Source organism: Sapajus apella, unplaced genomic scaffold (genome assembly GCF_009761245.1).
Source record: "Sapajus apella isolate SASKATOON/1434 unplaced genomic scaffold, GSC_monkey_1.0 scaffold32, whole genome shotgun sequence".
In the NCBI taxonomy this organism is placed as follows: Eukaryota; Metazoa; Chordata; class Mammalia; order Primates; family Cebidae; genus Sapajus; species Sapajus apella.
The window spans coordinates 6,914,436-6,936,957 of NW_022436972.1; the positions used below are offsets into that span (position 1 = coordinate 6,914,436).

The window sequence follows — 22,522 nt, forward strand, 5'->3', positions numbered from 1 at the left end:
CATGATTAATAAGAGAAGAAGCTACTCACTTTCTGAGAGGATGGCGCACCACCTCACAGAGGAGGGAATATTTGAGCATGTCTATGATGAAGTAAGAGAAATTTGCTGCCTAAGTGAGGAGAATTACAGGCAGTATATACATATATATGCACAAAATAACATGTTCTAATCCAGGAATTATATATGAGAAGGGGTGTTATTCTGTTTTCATAGCTATGAACGAATACCTGAGACCAGGTTAATTTATAAAGAAAAGAAGTTTACTTTGACTCATGGTTCTGCAGCCTGTTCCACCTCAGAAAGGAGGTGCTGAACAACGGATGTGCAGCCTTGATGCCTCCAGCCAGACCCCCAGCTGGCCCATTACTCAAGATAACCATCTCCATCATGACCTGCAGGCTGTACAAGTAGCATGGTGTTGGCCTCTGCTTCTGGTGAGGCCTCAGGAATCTTACCATCACAGCAGAAGTAAAGAGGGAGCAGGCTTACCACATGGTGAGAGCAGGAGGGAGAGACAGAAAAGGAGAAGGTTCCAGGGTCTTTAAACAACCAGATCTCACGTGAACTAACTGGGGGAGAATTCAACACAGACGATGACAGTAAACCTTTCATGAGGGATCTGCCTCCATGAGCCAACACCTCCCACTAGGCCCCACCTCTAACACTGGGAATTGTATTTCAGTGGGAGATCTGGATGGAAAAGACATTCAAGCCATATAGAGGGATAAGCCTAGAGAAGCAGGAAGGGGCTACAGGATCCAAATGAAGATGTTAGGAGCAATTCAGGTGAAATGGGGAGCTACTGAAGGATATAGACAGGAGAGTAACATAGATTTGCACATCAGAAATGTAACTGACAGCAGGAAGGAGAACAAACTAAAGAGAAACAACTAGAAGATGGTTCTAATAGTCCAGGGGAGAGGTGGCAGGGGGATGCAGAAAGGGAGTGAGAGTGGGATGTCCGGGTGAAGACGGAGACTTGGCCGGTGGTTGATGTGGAAGCTGCAGAGAGGGAGAAACAGATGACTCCCAGATTTCAGGCTTTCCTGTACATGCCATCAAGCACAGAAAACAGGGAAACAGGGAAGTCCACAGGGAGCTAGGCTATGGGGGAGATCGTGAGCTCATCTTTGAATACGTTAAATTTTAGGCGCCCTGTCACATTCAGACCCACTGGGGAGGGGTCCGCATATGGATGATATACACAGAAGATGCATAATAACTAAAGCCAGTCATCCAGGGGGAATTTAGAACCCTGGAGAACTCCAGTGGTTAAGACATGGGCCAAGGAAGGGAGCCAGGCCCAGGGAAGGCGCAGTGATAGATGTAGGAGTCAGCAACAGCTAGCTGAGGATGGTGTCCTAGGAACCTGGAATTGGGATAGAATGGGAATGGTTCACATATTTCTTCACATTTTTTTTTCTTTTTTTTCTTCTTCTCTTCTTAAAACCCACGCCACTACCTTGCTGACACTATACCTGCTAACACTGAGATTTTGGTCATACAAAAATATAGCCATTCTTCGGTGCTCTTATAAAGTTTTACCACGCCTTTTACTTAAAGAATTCCAGGAACTGGTTTTAGGAATCCAAATGCTGAACCAAGGTTACAGTGTCCCACCTCAGAAAGGAATGCTGAACAACTGATGTACAGCCTTGATGCCTCCAGCCAGGCCCCCAGCTGGCCCGTTACTCAAGATCACCATCCCCATCATGACCTCCATCCCACTCACCACGGGCTTTGCCCAGCCCAGCCCACATACCTCCTTCGATGTCAATTCCCACACTCTGCCCAGTAAAAAATACCTCCCAGCTCTTTTTGGGGAACTAGCTGGAGGATCTTTGGGCTTCTGCTGTCTCCCTGTGCTAAAGTATAAGCCTTGAAATAAAGCCCTAGTCCGGGAAGTCTGCCTGGCCCTGTGTTAATTTCCATATTATCTGGGGAGCCGAAGAGCCTATGGCTGGTAACAGAATGAACGTTAAAAAAAAGGTGGGCGGGCCCGGGGTGCAGTGGCTCAAGCCTGTAATCCCAGCACTTTGGGAGGCCAAGGTGGTCAGATCATGAGGTCAGGAGATAAAGACAATCCTGGCTAACACGGTGAAACCCCATCTCTACTAAAAATACAGAAAATTAGCTGGGCATGGTGGCAGGTGCCTGTAGTCCCAGTTACTTGGGAGGCTGAGGCAGAATTGCTCAAACTGGAAGGTAGAGGTTGTAGTGGGCAGAGATCGCACCGGTGCACTCCAGCCTGGGTGACAGAGCAAGACCCTGTCTCAAAAAAAAAAAAGGGAGGGAGTAATTGGGTAGCTGTATTAAATCTCTGAGTAAGAGTAAGTGATAAAGCCTAAAAACACTTTTTGGATTTAGCAGTTCATGAGGGCAGTATTAGGAAAGGCATGGACATTCTTTTAAAATTTCTAGCTAAGAGGGAGAATGATTTAGGTAATTTTGACGAGAAAGGGAAGAATTTATCACCACATAGTCTTCTCTAACATGAAGATGCAATAAAGTAATTTGAGAACTGACAGGTTGCTTTCTTCCAGGTTCCAGTTCAATTCAACAAATGTTTATTGAAGTCCTCCTGCTCAGTCCAAGGCCATGTGACCCATGTGACACCAAGCACCCACAATATACTGCTGACTAAGATGCAGTCTCCACTACTGAGCACTTGGAAACTGGTAGAAAGTCCCCTGCACGCTCAGCAGGCCTTAATGGAAGTAAGGCGGTGGTCAGCAGAAAATCGGGCTGTACACAGGCTGCCTGGGCACACAGCAGAAAGAGATAAAGAGGGATGCCCAGAGCCTGGGAGGATGGCCAGGGGTGCGGGAACGGAGGGGCAGGACAGAGGGACCAGAGAAAGGCCGGGCAGCTGCACGCCGGGCGGGATGCTGAGCAGCCTGTGTGCCCTAAGCATTGCAGGGTGGCTGGGAGGTGCCCGGGCCAGACCAGCAGGGGCCTTTGACTCACGCTGAAACAGAAGCCTGGGGAGACACCCAGCGGCCCTCTGCCTACTGATGTATAGAAAAACAATAGCGCTCTCTCCTTCCCTGTAGTTTAGAGTCCTATTTGACATCTAAACTGCCAGACTTTAGATCGGTCGGTCAGGAAGTCTCTCATGCTGATTTAATGACCAGCTTCCTGTGATACTTCTAAGATTCCTGCCAAAGGCTTGAGAGAAATAACTACCAGGGGTATGATGAGTTCATCTCTTACAGACAGTTCCGATGAAGGCCTAGCAGCCTGAACTTCTCACCCAGGCTCCTATGTGTGTCCTAGCCCGGCCTGCTGGGGAGTGTCCCGGGTGGGGCCCTCCAAGATATTCAGGAACCTAAGTCACTGCGGATGTGTTCCTAACCCAGGGATCAAAGGCAAATCAGGGAGCAGCGCCTCCCCCTTGCGCTGTAGCTGCAGGGCATGGGAAAGGTCTCCAGGCCGGCAGATGTTTGGAAAAGGCAGATTCTGGAGAGCAGAGGTGGATACGCCACCATGCCAAAGAGACAATTCTGGTATGTAATTCTGTGAGGGTGGGGCCTTTCAACAATCACAGGCCATCCACCGGGAGGGTATCCGACATGGGGGTGGGGAGCAAAAAGAAAGAGGACAGTCAGAAGTCAGCAGGTGGTGTCACAGTGGCAGGACTCAGCCAAGGAAGGCCACGCCTCTGCTCCGCTTTCCCCTCTGATGTTCTGTCGAGTGGGCAGGCTGCAGTGGGAATACTGACCTCTGTTCCAGCCCATAAACCCAAAAACAGCTGCCCCTGGACATGAGTTGAGGTGCAGGAGAAAAAAAGTTAAACGTCGAGGGTTCTAGCTAAACAAAGAAAATTAAGTATATGCACGTTTTCCAGGGACACGAAATCTATGTGGAACTGTGTGAATTTCACTGAGCTTGTACAAGAATTAAATGTAAATTAGCTATGTGCTTTAACCATCAGGACTTCAAGGAACAGCATAGGCTCTCTTGGCCATTCGATAAAGAACGATGGCCAAAATGGCCCAGGGGAAAGAACTTAAGAAATAAAAAAAAGTCCAGGTTTTCTTGGAATTCTTTAGTTTGTGTAATTTCAGATCAATTTTATATTCATATGTGCCTGTACTGGAAAAGTCAGCGGGGTGTCCTTAGCTTTTTACTATCACTGTTTACAACAATTGCATCAGATCCAGCTAATTTTTCTAGTGAGAACCGGTCCAGGTTCAAGTGAGGGTCATGACTAGAGATTTCTGAGAGAGGGTCAAGCACTGAGGGCCGAGCGGAGCAGCCTGGCGGGAACTGGATGCTCAGGAGCGCACCCCTGGCTGACACTGAGGGGGCTTCTTTCCTTCCCCTTCCCCCACCTGCCTGAAGAGAGGATTCCCCAGTGTCCACTCTTGGTCCTCTCTTCACTGTCCCAGCTGTCCCTGAGTGACCTCATGCATTCTCAGGGCCTTCCTCCTCATATGATGGTGCCCTAGGCAGGCACCCTACTGCACACTGGACATTGGCGCCTCACCCACCCAACACCTCAGCCCACCCCATCTTCCCTCCAGACTTGTCCCTCCTCCACGGTTGTTCCCCACCTCAGGGAAGGGCATTTCTACCACCCAGCTGCTCAAACCAGGAGGACCCTGCTTACCCTCAATTCTGAACAACAACAACAATGACAACATCAAAACACTTGTTATTCATAGGCTGTTATGAAAATTAATCGAGATCAACATAAAGAGCTTAGCACACAACCTCATGCATAATGAACACTCACTATTAGCATCTGGCAAGGCAAGGCATTTTTTAAAACATTGCTACTGTTTTTAGTAATGCAATACAAACACCTAAAATATATAGAGAGAAGTGAATAACAAGAATATAAAGTCTCTCTCTTCCTTGCAATCTCCTGCCTAATTTTGTAGCTTCTTGCTCGTTCTTTCTGAAAGCTTAGGCATATTAAAGTTATCCTGAGTACCTGGTTGAAAAAGGTCACAAAAGAGGGCATTTAAAATATATATCAAATCTTTTTTTTAATACAAAATAATATATACTAGAGAAATCCCCTATCTCTGACCTTATTATGTCTGTTCCTGACCGTACCTCAAGCCTGTTCCTAAACCCTATAGACTAGTGAGGCAGGTAGCTAGCCAGAGAAAAGACGTGGTTACTTGCAGGAGGTTAAAAGCAGTACAGGCTAGGCCAAACAGGTTGGTACAAGAACCTGCTTCCTAGTGAAAAGGAATGGTTACAACAGGCTGTACCAATAACAACAGACTGCAGCCATCCTGCTTTAGGCACAGATGAGAATGTAACATAGAAGAAACTGGCCACAACTAGTCAAATCCAAGATACACATGCTACAATTAATTAGTATATGTTTAAAAACACAAATGATGCAAATAAATGACTGCCAACCCTTGGCTACATTACACCCTCATTACCATAAAATTTCCATGAGAAAGAGCCTCTCATTCCTACCATGCACCTAACACTTCTGGGTTAACCATATTTAGTCAATAGAAGGGTGGCACCCCATACTGAGAACTGCCCATCAATTTCTTGGAAAACCCATTCCCTTAGTATAGAATATTCCATGCCTTCATTATGCCTATCCATCTAGTACGTGAGCCCTGGCCATGCTGAGCGTGGCCCCTTCTTCTAAGCATGTCCCCGTTCCTCTCGAGTGTGTTCTTGCTTTTGCTCTGCAATAAATCTGCTACACTTTCACTTTTGTCTTGCTTTCATATTCTTTTGTGTGGCAAAGACAAGAACATGAAATGGCTCCGCTGGCAACACTGGGATTGCAGTCAGGTTCATGGTGTGGGGTGGGGAAGGGGGAAGATGCCTTTCCTACACATTTTTTTTTTTTTAAACTAAAAGTTCAAATGAGCCCATCCAAATGTCATATGGTCTTGTCTGCGTAATTCCTACTACCATTTATTAGCTGTTAGTGGGCAAATTATTTCACCCCTCTGTTTCTCAGTTTCCTACTCTGTAAAGGGCAAATGATGTTAAGAGCCTATCTTTATAGACAAGAACTCTGAAGAGCTTAAAATAAAAAGGAGCCTATCTTATAGCATTACAATGGGAATTTAATGAGTAAATATTTGTAACATGCTTACATGCAGTGCCTGGTACATAATAAGCACTTTGTAAGTGTTTTAAAGAAATAAAAGAACGATTTATGGGGATCTGTATTCATTTATAGACTCAAGATTTTAAAGGTGGAAGTGACTGTGATGATCATGTAACCCCCGTCTCCTTCCCCCAATGACTTGCCCAAGGACTCAGTTAATCGTCACATATTATTTATTATGACATAATAATATGAAATGTAATGCTGTACATTTTCTGTGATAAATATTCTCAAAGGAAAAGTATTTAAAATATATTATCAGTATTCATAAAGACTTTAATTATTTAATATTATTAACGTTATTTAATATACTCAAATCAAGTATGGGCCTTTGTGTGTATACGTAAATGTAGATACCATTTTTGTCAACACTGCCTTCCAACCCCTACCCCAGCCCCATGTGAAAATCACTGTTATTTACTAGCCTTTTAAATACTAAAGGCAGTGATAGATATACCGTATAATCCTAACCAATTCCTTAACTCTATCAAACACTACTGAACAAGGTGAATGTCCTTGGTTTGCACATGCTATAATTATTAGAAACACGAATAGTATTTATTAGAAACACGAATTATACAGATGGCTTACTGGCCTAACATTAAATTAAAAATTCAGAGATGGCCAGGCACAATGGATCGGGCCTGTAAATCCTAGCACTTTGAGTCCAAGGCGCAGAGATCACTTGAGGTCAGGAATTCGAAACCAGCCTGGCCAACATGGTAAAATCCCATCCCCATTAAAAATACACAAAAAAATTAGCTGGGTGTTGTGGCGGGCGCCTGCAATCCCGGCTATTTGAGAGGCTGAGGCAGGGGAATTGCTTGAACCTGGGAGGCAGAGGTTGCAGTGAGCTGAGATTGCACCACTGCCCTCTAGCCTGGGTGACAGAGCGAAACACTGTCTTGAAAAAAACTAGAAGAAATTCAGAGATCATCTTGAGCATCAAGGCTGTATGTCAGCAGCTTGAGTAAATACTGCAAACGAAAATGCAAATTTAATACATTTCTTCTCCTTTAAAATAGTTCACTCAGGAGCTGTGGTTTGCTGCAATTTGTCTAAAGGTTATAAACTCTGTAAATATTTTAACACCTTGGCTATCCCTATATTCTGATAAAGTCACAGTTTCAATGAGCTCACCTAGGTACTTAGATTTGCAAGTAGCTTCTCATGACTCACAGGAGAAAATATTCTTCAATTAATAATTCAACAAAAACATCAGAATACATTACAACTGTGATTGTTACAATAATAAAAAGTGCACTTTCCTGACTCGCAGGGACAAACATTTATGGAGCGCTGACTATGTAGCCTTGCTGAAGCAAGGACATGGTTGTCATTCTGGAGGTCACACCTTCTGCAAAGACAGCAAACCTGTCTAGTTTCTGGGGCCTAAAATGAGAGCTAGAGAGACAGAAAGATAGAGAGCAAGAGAAAGCTACACATTTACATATTCAGAACCTTAGAACCAGGTCTTGGTTCTCCCTACCTGACACATCCTTAGTACAATAAATATTTTCAAACCAATCAAGAAAGGCAACACTGTTTAACAACTCTTCAAGAGTGAATTGGGACCTAGGGCATTCACTGTCTAACTACACAGGAGAGATGCTTGCAGAAAACCAAAGGTGAGTGAAATTCTTGCTGTGGCTAACACTTGCGGGAGCTGTTGACTCTCCCGTCCTGGTTTGTCTACCTGGCAGAAGCTGCCTGCCCTCAGGCTGTGACTCACTTTAAGATCTGCATTCACTCAGCATTTCAAGTATGTACGTGAAATGTGGAGCCCACAAAGCTTTAAAAATAAAACAGGGACCGGCTCCATCTCTGTGTCTTTGGTCCGCAAGGAAGAAAACAAATAAAATCAAAACCCCTTACTGCTGTCTTGGCATCCATCATGACTTACCACGTGAGTGGCTGAGTGTCTACTTAACCACTCATCAATCTCAAATTTTAAAAGCGCTGTCATTCCCCTTGGACTGGAGATCTTCCTTCTGCCTGCTTTCTTATATTTGCAAAGCGGCAAATCTGTGTCTTGGTGGATCTCAAGAGGAAAGGAAAGAAACTCCACGCTTCTTTGTAGCCAAGCCACCTCCATCTGTCTACCTCCTCTGCTTCTTCCTTTGAACCACCCCGGGTATGACTACTCCTTTGGCCTCTGTTCCACCCACAGCTCCTACGCCCTGAGAATCTCAGCTCGCACACCTCCAGCCAAATGTTTTTCTTGCTTCATAATATTTTTGGAGACATAGCTGCTGTAAGAATTATTCCAGTTATAACAACCTCCTGCCTCTCTAACCATTTTTACACAAGCCAGGCCCTTATCAGGAGTGCTGCGGTATCTAGCATTGCAACCCTATTCCACAGTGATATGGTAATGCCTTTGGGGGTATGTATATACGAATCCTACTACAGGCTATATCATAGCAGGTCATGTGCTCTACAAGAGAAGACTTCCTGGTTTTTCTGGATGACACGAATATTATTATTCTGAACTTTATATCTCTAAATGATTTCACATTAATTGTACTGGCACATCCCTATGATATATCTGAAAGAGTTTTTCTGTTGTTAAAGCATAGACTTGGATGGAAAAGCCCATAACGTAGTCAAGGCATCTCAGATCATATGCAGCAGCAAGTAGATAAGGATTCACCACCCACATGTTTGAGATTCAAAACTTGGCCCACTAAGCCACCTATATCATCCTATAAATACAACTGCATAATCAGAGACACAATCTTGGTCCTTGCAAGCCTGATTTTAAAATATGTAATAGAATTTGTATTCTTGGTTTAAAATGTAATCTTTCATTAACACTTTAGACATAAAATCTCCAGGAAACTACTACAAAGCTACTAGAACTCATGAGTGAGTTTTAGAAAGACTGAAGGATACAAAGACAGTATACAAAAAATTATATACTAGCAATGGGCAACCGAAGACAAATAAAAAACTGTATCATTTATAATAACACCACAAACATGAAATTCTTAGATATTATAAAGGTGAACCACTCATATGCTGAAAACTACAAATCACTCTTGAAAAAACCAAAGGAGACCTAAATAGAGACTTATACTGTGTTTATTAATACAAAGACTAAATAGTGTCGAGACATCAATTGTCCACAAACCGACACAGATGATTCCACAAATCCAAACTAAAACCCCTTTAGGATTTTTAAAATAAATATCGATAAACTGTAAAATTTTTATGGAAAGTCAGAGGCACTAGAATAGCCAAAGCAATCCTGACAAAGAGCAACGTTAAAGAACTCAAACTATTGCATTCTAAGACTTACCTAGGTAATCAAGACAGTGTCACATTACTGAAAGGACAGACATTTAGATAAATGGGGCAGAACAGATAATCCAGAAATAGGCTTATACATATATGGGTAAAGGCAATTTAATAAAGACAGTATCTGTAATCTCAGCACTTTGGGAGGCCGAGGCGGGTGGATCACGAGGTCAAGAGATCGAGACCATCCTGGTCAACATGGTGAAACCTCGTCTCTACTAAAAATACAAAACATTAGCTGGACATGGTGGCGCGTGCCTGTAATCCCAGCTACTCAGGAGGCTGAGGCAGGAGAATTGCCTGAACCCAGGAGGCGGAGGTTGCGGTGAGCCGAGATGGCACCATTGCACTCCAGCCTGGGTAACATGAGTGAAACTCCGTCTCAATCGTTTTACATAGGTATTGAAAAGACAGTATCGTCTTTTCAATACCTATGTAAAACGATTGGACATTGATATGCAAAGTAAATTTTGACTCATACCATGTACTTCCTAAAAAAAAGAACTAAAAATGGATCGTCGACCTAAATATAAAACACAAACATATTAAATTTCCACAAGAAAACACTGGGTAAAATAGTTGTGACCTTATATTAGGCAAAGATTTCTTAGACATGACATTAAAAGCATAAATAAAAATCAGTAAGTTGGACTTCAGCAAAATTAAAAACTTCTGTTCTGTGAAAGATACTGTTAAGAGATTGAAAATACAAGCTACAGCCTGGCAGAAAATATTTACAAAACACATTTTTGACAAAGGACTCATATCTATGACATATCAAAACTCTCAAAACTCAATAATTAAAAAAAATACAATTGAAAATGATCAAAAGAGTTGAATAGATATTTTATAAAAGAGGACGTATGGATGGTAAATAAGCATATGAATATATGTTCAACATTATTAGTCATTAAGAAAGTACAAATGAGTTAATACCAGACATCTATTAAGATGTCTAAAAGCAAAACAAAACCTGACAATATTAAGTACTAACGAAGATGTGGAACAGTAAGGACTCTCATACATTGTCAATGGGAGTACAAGATGCTATTTCACTTTGGAAAAATTTGGTGGTTTATTGTAAAGTTAAAATAAACTTATCTTGTAGACCCCACGATCCCATTCCTAGGATTTTACATAAAAGAAATGAAAACTTAAATACTCATACAAAAACTTGAATATGAATGTTCAGAGTGGGTTTATAACCACCCAAACTGGCAACAACACAAATATTCTTCAACTGCCAAATGGATAAACAAACATAGAACATCCATTCAATAGAAGACTATTTAGAAAGAGAAAGCAATGAACTATTAAAATGTATAACAACATAAATAAATTCTTTATTATTTTACAACAAGTGAAAGAAACCATACTAAGAAGGCTACATGCTGCTTGATTTCATTTGTATGATATTCTGGCAAAACTATAGGTACAAAAAACAAATCAGTGGTTGCCAAGGTTTGGGAGTAGGGGTAGAAGTTGTTGACGAGGAATGGGGAAATTTTGGGAGTGATGAAACTGCTTTAAATCTGTTTTTTTTTTTTTTTTTTTTTTTTTTATTGTTGTTTTTTGATACAGAGTCCTGCTCTATTACCTAGGCTGGAGTACAGTGGCACAATCTAGGCTCACTGCAACATCTGCCTCTTGGGCTGGCCTTGAGTGTCTGTGGCTTTTCCAGGTGCAGAGTGCAAGCTGTCAGTGGATCTACCATTCTGGGATCTGTAGGACAGTGGCCCGATTCTCACAGCTCTACTAGGCAATGCCTAGTAAGGACTCTGGGGGGGATCTAATTCCACATTTCTCTTCTGCATCCCTAGCAGAGATTTTCCAGGAGGCCCCCACCCCTGCAGCAGACTTTTGCCTGGGCATCCAGGTGTTTCCATACATCTTCTGAAATCTATGTGGAGGTTCCCAAACCTCAATTCTTGACTACTGTGCACCCACAGGCTCAACAACATGTGGAAGCTGCCCAGGTTTGGGGTTTGCATCCTCTGAAACCATAAGCCAAGCTGAACCTTGGCCCCTTCCTTTTAGCAACAGCTGGAACAGCCAAGACACAGGGCACTAAATTCCTAGGCTGCACACAGCATCAGGATTCTGGGCCCAGCCCACAAAACCATTTTTTCCTCCTAGGCTTCTGAGTCTATGATGGGAGGGGCTGCCATGAAGACCTATGACATGCCCTGGAGACATTTTCCCCATTGTCTTGGGGATTAACATTTGGCTCCTTGTTACTTATGCAAATTTCTTCAGCCAACTTGAATTTCTCCTAAAAAAATGGGGTTTTCTTTTCTACTGAATTGTCAGGCTGCAAATTTTCTGAAATTTTATGCTCTGTTTCCCTTTTCTTTCTTTTTTTAAAATTTATTTTATTGCATTTAAGGTTTTGGGGTACATGTGAAGAACATGAAAGACTGTTGCATAGGTATATACGTGGCAGTGTGATTTGCTGCCTTCCTCCCCATCACCTATATCTGGCATTTCTCCCCATGCTATCTCTCCCCAACTCCCCACCCCCCACTGTACCTCCCCTATTTCCCCCCAACAGACCCCAGTGTGTAGTGCTCCCCTCCCTGTGTCCATGTGTTCTCATTGTTCAACACCCGCCTATGAGTGAGAACATGTGGTGTTTGATTTTCTGCTCTTGTGTTACTTTGCTGAGAATGACGGTTTCCAGGTTCATCCATGTCGAAAGAAACAGTCATTAGAGTGAATTGGCAACCAACAGAATGGGAAAAAATTTTTGCAGTTTACCCATCTGACAAAGGGCTGATATCCAGAATCTACAAAGAGCTAAAACAGATTTACAAGAAAAAAACAAACAAGCCCATTCAAAAGTGGGCTAAGGATATGAACAGATACTTTACAAAAGAAGGCATACATGAGGCCAACAAACATATGAAAAAATGCTCATCATCACTGGTCATCAGAGAAATGCAAATCAAAACTACATTGAGATACCATCTCATGCCAGTTAGAATGGTGATCATTAAAAAATCTGGAGACAACAGATGCTGGAGAGGATGTGGAGAAATAGGAACACTTTTACACTGTTGGTGGGAGTGTAAATTAGTTCAACCATTGTGGAAGACAGTGTGGCGATTCCTCAAGGACCTAGAAATAGAACTTCCATTTGACCCAGCAATCCCATTACTGGGTATATAGCCAAAGGATTATAAATCCTTCTACTATAAGGACACGTGCACACGAATGTTCATTGCAGCACTGTTTACAATAGCAAAGACCTGGAACCAACCCAAATGCCCATCGATGATAGACTGGACAGGGAAAATGTGGCACATATACACCATGGAATATTATGTTTCCCTTTTCAAATGGAGTGCCTTTAATAGCATCCAAGTCACCTCTTGAATGCTTTGTTTGCTGCTTAAAAATTTCTTCTGTCAGTTGCCCTAAATTATGTCTCTCAAGTTCAAAGTTCCATAAATCTCTAGGGCAGGGTCATATTGCCACCAGTCTCTTTGCTAAAATATACAAGAGTCACCTTTGCTCCAGTTCCCAACAAGTTCCTCATCTCCATCTGAGACCACCTCAGCCTAGACCTTAGTGTTCATATCACTATCAGCATTTTTGTCAAAGCCATTCAACAAATTTCCAGGAGGTTCTAAACTTTCCCACGTTTTCCTGTCTTCTTCTGAGCTCGCCAAACTGTTCCAACCTCTGCCTGATATTCCAAAGTTGCTTCCACATTTTCAAGTATCTTTTCAGTAACACCCCATTCCTGGTACCAATTTACTGTATTAGTCTGTTTTTATACTGCTAATAAAGACATACCCCAGACTTACAGTTGTAAGAGCTGTAATTAGACTTACAGTTCCACATGGCTGGGGAGGCCTCAGAATCATGGCAGGAGGTAAAAGGCCCTTCTTACATGGTGGCATTAAGAGAGAATGAGGAAGATGCAAAAGCGGAATCCCCTGATAAAACCATCAAATCTTGTGAGACTTACTCATTACCATGAGAACAGTATGAAGAAAACTGCCCCCATGATTCAAATTATCTCCCACTGGGTCCTTCCCATAACATGTGGAATTATGGGAGTACAATTCAAGATGAGGTTTGGGTGGGAACACAGGGCCAAACATATTGATATGTTATACCTTGGCTGGGTTTGGTGGCTCACACCTGTAATTCCAGCACTTTGGGAGGCTGAGGTGAGCGGATCACTTTGGGCCAAGAGGAGTTTGGGACCAGCCTGGCCAACATGGTGAAACTTGGTCTCTACTAAAAATACAAAAATTAGCCAGGTGTGGTGGTGCAAACTTGTAATCCCAGCTACTCCAGAGACTAAGGCAGGAGAATCACTTGAACCCAGAAGACAAAGGTTTTAGTGAACTGAGATCACACCACTGCATTCCAGCCTGGGAGACAAAGCCAGACTCTGCTTCAAATATATATGTGTGTGTGTATATATGTATGTATGTGTGTATGTGTGTGTGTGTGTGTGTATATATATATATACACATATATATATACACACACATATATACATACATGTGTATATACATACATATGTGTGTGTGTGTATATATATACACACACACACATATATACACACAAACATATGTATACATACACATATATATGTATGTATATACACATGTATGTATATATACAGATACATATATATGTGTATGTGTGTATATATGTGTGTATATATACACAAGGTGGCATATATATATACATGTATATATACACATACATACATATGTATGTTCATATATATGTGTTTTGCTTCAAATTTATGTGTGTGTATACACACACACACAGATATGTTATACCTCAACTTACTGTAAACATACATTTCAAAACTTCAATTGGAAAAAAATAATAGATAATTTTTTAAATATTTAAAAAAAGCCAACTAGCAAAAATAATACATGGTTAAAACAGAGAGAAAACTCAGGATGAAGAGCTGACTGGCTGCATAGCTCTGAGTGGAGTGAATGCTTATGAGGAAGAATCTGCTCCTGCTTGGTGTGTACCTTAGACACGCAGAAGAGGAAACACTGCTTTTCCAATTCATTACGTTTACAGAATCACAACCAACTCATCCATTCACATCATAAGCTCTTAAATGGCATTTTGTTTGTTTTTCATCCAAAGAGCTTACTCCTGTAATTTATGATTTGAAGAGTTCTTTGCTCTTTTACCCATGTAAGCAAACCCATAGTATTACATTCTTGAACATTCAGATATCATTTCTTAACACAAACCTATTTTCTCTTCATATAGAAAACACAGAGTGACTGGTTTGTAACACAAAAATATATATGTCTGAAGATTTGACAGGCCTAAATTAGGTAACTTACACACTATTTAATGTGTATTGATCTCTCCTGACTTCATAAGTTTTGCTAATCATTACTTTCCCTTTAAACTGCTACCTTATCTATATCAAATGTAGAATATACCAGAAAGAGCATTGGATTTGGCATTACGAGTACTGGGTTTTAAGGTCACCTTAACCCTACACTAGCTGTATGGCCTTGGTAAAATGACTCATCTCCCATAACTAATCCTTATCTTCAGCTCTTACCTATCTTCAGGCTTTAGTTATAAAACTTCAAATTTCTACAGACACACCACCTCTCGGGCAGCATTTAATTTTTCAGGAATATAGTTTCTTCTGGATCTTTTATTATTACCCAAATTATAATTGTTATTTGTTCATGTATTCATGCCGCAGTTCTTCAACTGAGCTTCTTCAACAAGATTATATGTTGTTTTAAGGGGAAGAAATTATCCATATATACATCTTTGTCTCCTTACACTATCACAAAATAATAGCTTAAATAGGCCAGTGTGCTGCTACAATTACTTGAGCTTACATATACCAGTTTGAGGAGATAATCACTTGACTTTGCAAAAAATACAGCCAGGTTTGACCTACTCGTAGTTTTTCAGAGCCTTCCCTGACCACACATGCTGAGCCTGCTCATGCCGTTCCCCTCCACTGACCCATCCATGCCTTCCCATCACCGTCTACATCCTCATTTTGTTTTAGCTTGTTCATGGCATTTACGCTCTCCGAAATAACCTTTCCCCCTCCTTCTTTCTTTTCCTGACTCTCTCCCTCTCTTTCCTTTCTCTGTCTTTTTCCTAATCTATTGTCCAAAGGCCCCTCCTAGGATTTAAGTTCCATGAAAACGCAAACTGATCATGCTCATTAAAAGTAGTGCATTGGGAACCTGCACCCGGGGCTGGCACATGGGAGGCACTCAATGAATACTTGCTGAGTAGTTGAACTTGCCCTTCAGTATAGTGATGCCTGTTGCAGACTGATCAGTGGAAAGAAACAAAAATACTTCATGTGGTTTACCTGCAAAGAGGTTCTACAAGGTCCTTTTCAAGAAAATCATGATCATTCTTGACAGCCACAATGTTGATGGGAAATTGTGAATCTGAGAGAGAGAGAGAGAGAGACAAAGAGGTTGATGTGCTTTGCTTTATCTGAATGGGCACCAACATATTCAGACCTTCAAGGTCTGTAAAAACCACTGATTTTAATAGCAGTGACTGCCCATCATCATTGTTGGTAATGTTTAAGAGAGCAAACGATTTTTATCACTATAAACGCTTTCAGGAGTACGAGATAAGTGCGAAATATGAGGATGGTCAAGTGCTTGGCCTTGGATGGGATTGAACACCAAGCACCTGCATTTTTCTGTCTCGTCCTTTTCACAGTCATAGGCGGATGTGGCCTCGGAGAAGAGCTTTTGCACTTTCACCATCCATCTAACACGTAGGTCACTGGAGTCTAGCTCGGTGATTTCATTAAATACTTTGTTTGGCAGATTTTTTTTTCCCTTCAAAAAGGAAATTTCCAAAAATATCCAAAGTTCTATTATCTCAATTTATTTTTTCTTTGGTAGCAAAATCTTGAGTCACTCTGGAGTATCAGCAAAATACTCAGACTGATTCTATCCAAAAAGAAGAATTTGAATGCTACAACTTATCTCCAACAGACACGAATTCGTGCCAGCTTTGAAGGTCACGGGCAATATTTAGAACAAGGTGTTAATTCTGGGTACTTCATTGATGGAGGTAGCAATCTGCAGCTCATTAGAATAGAGGGCATAGCCACATGTAGCAATGCTGGGTCATTATCATTGTCTTGCCACTTTTTTCTTTATCTCATATTATACTTTGTGCTGTCTACACCTTGCCAATCTTAGTGTGAGTTGGAAACAGAAATAATTCCCCTTCTGGTGAAAAAAAATCATGTGAGTGATGGTTCCAGAATGAAGCTGTCTTGCTTGGCTAGTGATGGAAGGAGGGAGACACTTGTGATTCTTTTTATGGGAGGCTGCCTCTTGCCAGCTGCGCTCCTTCCTAGGGTCTGGTTTTGTGACGTCCTAGGGTCTGGTTTGAAGCTCCTCTCTCCTCCTGGGCTCTGGCACCCTCTTCCTTGGCCTGTCCCTTTGGGCTCATGGTAGTGACAGCTCTGCCACTAAAAGCCCTGGACCCTTGCACTGTGCACTGTTCCTTGTGGCTCCCCGTCCTGCCTGCACCTTTGTAATGAGCACTGTTAGAAATAAATCCTCTGCAGATGGCCTTGAGCCTGCCATCTGCTCACTGGTGGGGTCCTGACTAGTTCATTACTATATAAGGACAATCCAAGAAGAAGTTACAAGATTGGGTTATAATTTTAGATTATAAGGGACATGAATATATCTATTAACTGTCAAAGAATCAATGAAAGGGCCAGGCAGTGGCTCACACCTGTAATTACAGCACTTTGGGAGGCTAAGATGGGCAGATCACTTGAGGTCAGGGGTTTGAGACCAGCCTGACCAACATGATGAAACCCTGTCTCTACTAAAAATATAAAAATTAGTCAGGTGTGATGGCACATGCTTGTAATCCCAGCTACTTAAGAGGCTGAGGTAGGAGAATTGCTTGAACCCAGGAGGTGAAGGTTGTAGTGAGCAGAGATTGCACCACTGCACCCCAGTCTGGTTGGCAGAGCCAGACTCTCTCTCTCAAAAAAAAAAAAATAAATGAAAGGAAATTTAATGTTAGCAATAAAACACCTTACCTAAAACTCAGAAGAATAACATCTGATTCATGTTATATCTTAACATTTTTCATGGAAAGTAAATAGAATTAAAGAGAAACCTCAGGACAATTAATTTTGTGACTTCTAGGAAGTTTATTAACAGTAAATTCATTGTGATTTCAAGAAAACTGAGAGTAGTAAAGGAAAAACAGGAGAAAAGGAAGAAGGTGCAGAAAAGCTGCTGATGGCAGAATACTGGAAGGAAAACACAGAGTTGGGGTTTGTGGTAAAGAGATGTGAATTGGTATCGGGAAGCAGAGAGTAAAGTGGGCCTGGGAAGCGATACTCATTTCTAAATTGGTATCAGGGTAACCCCAAAGGCTGAGGGAAAAAGAAAGCAAAGCAAAATGGGCGAGAAAAAAATCTGGAAGTCAAAACACACCACAGGATACGTGTGGTTCCTTTTGGATTTATTCTCTGTGTGAGAGTGAAGGGAAGGCTGACGTACCCTCGTATAACTGAGCGTATTGCGGGAACCCGGCAGCACGGAGCCAGTCACATGCTTCTTTTGCCTCAATTTCTGAAAAACACAAGAGAGAGAAAATTGTGAGTCCCATAGCCGCACCCTAGTGCTCTGCCTTCTTAATCATGGAGACACTGGTGAGCTTTGTGCAAGTTATTACAAAACAAAATTGTTCCAGGTAAGTCTGCATAAGGAGGCCTACCCAGGAGGGGTTGGAAAATGAGCAGGTAATACAAAGGTCTTTGTTATGTGTCTACTAAGATTATCTTCAATGTAGATCCATAAGTATGTGGATAATAACAAAACCACAGATAACAGAACACAAAGGCTGAGTCTCAGGGATGGAAAAATGTCTTATTTATACACCAGGGAACCAGGGCACTAGGGGGAAAGAGGAGATTCTTCTTCACAATTCTTCTTTTTTTTTAAATGGATTTTTAAGTTTCAAAGATAAGGCTAAAAATGTTTATTCAACATTCCTTTATTCTTTCACTCTTGGGACAATGAAAAAAGACTATAACTGGATTGTCTATGAAAATGGGTTTTCTCATGAAAAAAAGGTATTGCAAAAATCCAGTATAATGTTGTTTTTAAAATTTCACTAATGGCCTTAATTCCTCATGCATTATAACAAGATGCTCATTCATCAAGCACACTGGAATGGTTTCAAGATTCAGAGTGCAGCATAGAAGAGAAAAGTTGATCATCTGGAATTGAGACTTGAGTTTCGTGGGCCTGCTGGAATGCCTGAGGGCCAAGCCCAGGAGGTTGATATGTCCCTTGGGTGACCATTTTTGGTGTGGATGCACCAACAGCCCACCGGACCACTGCCTGGGGGAGCTGTGGAGTGAGATGGAAGGAGTCTACAGTATGTGAACCAGGTCACTTTTTGACCCTGTGAATCCTGGATCATTTCCCAACCGCAACTCTGTTAGACAAATATGAATCCAAGGGAAAAGAAGTTCATCTGTCAAAAGTCCAGTTTCTCCAAACAAAATTAAACAGCCTATCATCACAAGTCTTTACCAAGGCCCTTTCCTCCGCTGTTAGGATGGGTGTCCATCAGGTCATTGTGTTTCCATTTACTATGATGCTTATTTTTCCCCATAGCCAAAGCTGGAGTGTACAGGGCATTCTTGGGATTGCGGCATAGAAATGATCTACACTAACATCACCCTGGGTCTGCGACTGTACCTTAACATTGAAAGCTCAGTGTCTGTGCAGCAAGATGTTTGATATGCCAAAGCTATTTGGTATATGTTAGGAAAATAGACCAAAGGTCAGATCTTACTCAGGCATCACCAGGTAGAGCAAAACCCTACCGCCTGGTCCCGCGGATCTGGTTGCATCTAGATTGAACTTTGTCATTAAATCCAGGGAAACAGAGCTTGTGGCAGCTTTTGCCCTGGAGCGCCTGCCTCTTTTGACAGCCCCTAATGTACTCTTACTCCAGGGACTGACGATTTCAAAAGCTTGAGATTTATCTCTGATGTGAGGGTTTTCCATGTAAGTTTGACCAGCATGTTCCTACCACATACTCATTTCCACCATGGACACATGGCTCAGAAACATTCAGGGAACCAAGCTGGCACAAAAGCTTTGGAAAGCATTTCTATCAGAAAGGAAGTCTCTGAGATCTCCAACTGCTGTTCAAAACAGAGCTTCACTGAATTGTGCTGCATGGGCTAACTTGGGCTTTCCCCTGGGAAGGTACAAAACGCAATTCTTGCATTGCTCAAAAGTTCTAGTTAGTACCCAATTGAGAGTCTGTATTTGAAGGCTTCTACTCTGATAACCACACAAGGATTTCCGAGGAAACAGGAAACGCACTTTCTATTTGTAACGCATGGAAAATGTGGTGAGTTGCTACTGAGTCATGGACAAAGTGCTGCCTAATAGATTTTCAAGCTTCAGATTTGCTTTCCGCTTCCATATAATACAGTGAGTAGTAACGAGAAAACACCTAATTTCTAGACATGCTCTAAACCTAATTATGAGTCAGCAAGCCTTGGAGAGAAGCGCAGAATACCGTATTTTCTCTTGGCACCACATGAATTTTATGCCTTTTCTTGCTTTATTATTACCTTTACTACAATCAAAATGTGGTATTCAGCAAGAAAGTTCCAGAGAGCCAGGCCATGAAGAACAAATGGGGAAGACCCGCAAGACAGGGGCTCTGCAGCCTAGCAGGCTCAAAGGCAGAGAGTTGGAAGTGATCTATGAAAGAGTTCACACCCCTCTAGCCCAGGGAATGTGGTGAGCTCAGATCCTGAAGATGAAAAGGACAGCACGGTGTAGAAGAAGTGGGCAGCTACAAATCCTTCTAGAAAACTCCCTTGGGAACGTCACATGTTTTCACTGATTTGTGGTATCTAAAAATCAAAATTACTGAACTCATGGAGAAAGAGAGCAGAAGGATGGTTCCCAGAGGCTGGGAAGGGGAATGGGGGCTGGAGGGGAGTTGGGGATAGTTAATGGGTACAAAAAAATTAGAAAGAATAAATAAGACCTACCATTTGATAGCACAACAGTCAATAATAACTTAATTGTACATTTTAAAATAACTAAAAGTATACAATTGGTTTGTTTGTAATACAAAGAATAAATGCCTGAGGGAATGAATACCCCATTCTTCATGATGTAGTTAGTTCACATTGCACACCTGTATCAAAATATCTCACATACCCCATAAATATATACACCTACTATGCTCCCACAAAAATTAAAAATTTAAAAATTTTAAAAACAACACTTTTTTTGGAACTTAAAATTCTGGTTGGACAGTGGGATGGGGCTGAAGCTAGCCAGGGAAATTTTATTTAAAAGTCTCCTCAGATAGCAACTGCATTTTATTTTTTTTATGACACCAACATGGATAATGAACTGAAATCCGATTCAGATACAAACATTAATAACCAAATCTTAACCACAGAACCCAGATGAATCAATCATTTAAATAAGCTGATTAAAAAAAAAAAAAAAAAAAGAATGGGTAGGCACTTAAGCTTTTAGACCTCAGGGTCAAATAACAACAAAATGGCAATTAGTAAATATCATAAATTGGAAGCAGCCAAATCCCAGCCGTGGCGGGTGGCTCATGCGGCATCACTTCCTATACCCAACTTGCCATTCTATTTTTCCAAATGTCTCTCAAACACACACCCTCTTTTCATATTCCCTCTACCCTAGCTGCAGTTCCAACATCTTGAAACCTCAATTTAAGGGCAAAACCAACTCTTTCACCAGCTAGTAACAAAACAAAATAATCTGGCATAATTAACCCCTATCAAATCTGAGTTTCCCATCCAACTGAGGTGGGGGGATAAAAAGGTCTTACAATTTTTATTAATTCTCTATGGTCCCTATTAATACCAATCAGCCAAATGCTAATGCTTTTCCCTAGGCTCTTCCACTAGCCAAAATGACTGGAAAATGAAAAAGAAATCATTATCACCAGTGCCATCATTTCACAAAGATCTACCTCATGAAATTTAAATGACATTTGAGGAGAAAAGTGTGAAGATCTCTTTTATTATTGTGCTCTTACTAGCCAGCATAATATTATGTAAGAGCATTAAGAGCTATTAAAAGCACATTTTGACAGTTTTATTTGTTCTCCATTTGCTACCTTTACCTGTCCCTGTAGCAGCTCCAGGGCTGCAAGGCAAAGCATCAGCTCACTGCAACTCTCTCATGGAAAACCTGAGTGTAGAGTGGAACCAGTGAATGGCCCTGGACAGACGGGTCCACCGATCTCTATGGAGGTTACTGTGTTACTTTGCTGGGGAAAATCCAGTCCATTCAGCTTAGTGTCATGAAAGGATTTCAATGGAATTTTTGTAATTATTCTATGTAATAATTATTTCATTTTACTCTAGCAGTTATCTATTTTGGCCTCTTCAACATCCTCCACATGTCTTCTGATAACGGAAACTCTTTCTGCAAGGAGCCTCTTCTATATCGTTTATGTAGGGTTGATGCTCCTTGCCTCCAACCACACACCCTAGCCCTGTCACCATCACCCACATAGGGTGGCCTGATTCTTAAGAGCACCCCATCCTTGTTAGCCTAAAGAGATGGAGGAGCTTTGGGACCTTAAACCAATAGTCGTCTGGGGGCTGAAATCAGCTGGTTGAAAAGGGAGCTATCTAGTGTTTCCACTGGTAGCTTGGTCTAGCAAACCTTTTCACTGGTTTACTCGGTAAGTTCAGTGGATGGAATAGTGCTATGCATGCTCTTCAGCTATATATCTGCAATTCCACTTAAGGCAAAGTCACTGGCTTTGCCTCAGTTGCCTTATACATGCTTAGGGCATGGTGTGGCCGCTGTCCTCAGACAGACCCAGCAGAGGGAAGCTCTCGCTAGCCCTGGGGAGTCACCCACTACCAAGGGCATGAGAACAAAGGCACCGTAGAAACAGACCATGGCCGATGCGGGTTTTCACAACATATCATTGCGTTTCTTAATTATACATGCCCAGTGTTGAAAACTTACTAATATAGAAAGTTGTGATGAACGAAAAAAGGCAACTCTTGCCCTGTTATGAGCACCCAATTTTACATACGTTATTTGT

At 41.7% G+C, this 22,522-nt stretch overlaps 1 protein-coding gene and 1 long non-coding RNA gene across 10 annotated transcripts in view; both read right to left on the reverse strand.

The window, feature by feature from the left end:
- STARD13 (StAR related lipid transfer domain containing 13) overlaps positions 1-22,522 on the reverse strand; it is a 252,688-nt gene that overhangs the window by 51,452 nt on the left and 178,714 nt on the right. For all 9 annotated transcript variants that reach the window (XM_032294846.1, XM_032294848.1, XM_032294844.1 and 6 more), the window contains 2 exons: positions 17,935-18,006; positions 15,747-15,828 (listed from right to left, as the gene is read on the reverse strand). In XM_032294846.1, the coding sequence (XP_032150737.1) occupies positions 15,747-15,828; positions 17,935-18,006 (154 nt within the window). The remainder of the gene's footprint in view (positions 1-15,746; positions 15,829-17,934; positions 18,007-22,522) is intronic.
- On the reverse strand, positions 8,135-10,976 carry LOC116562536. Its single transcript, XR_004273998.1, has 2 exons — positions 9,813-10,976; positions 8,135-9,524 (listed from the first exon to the last, which is right to left on the reverse strand). It is a non-coding gene; the product is annotated as an uncharacterized LOC116562536 (long non-coding RNA).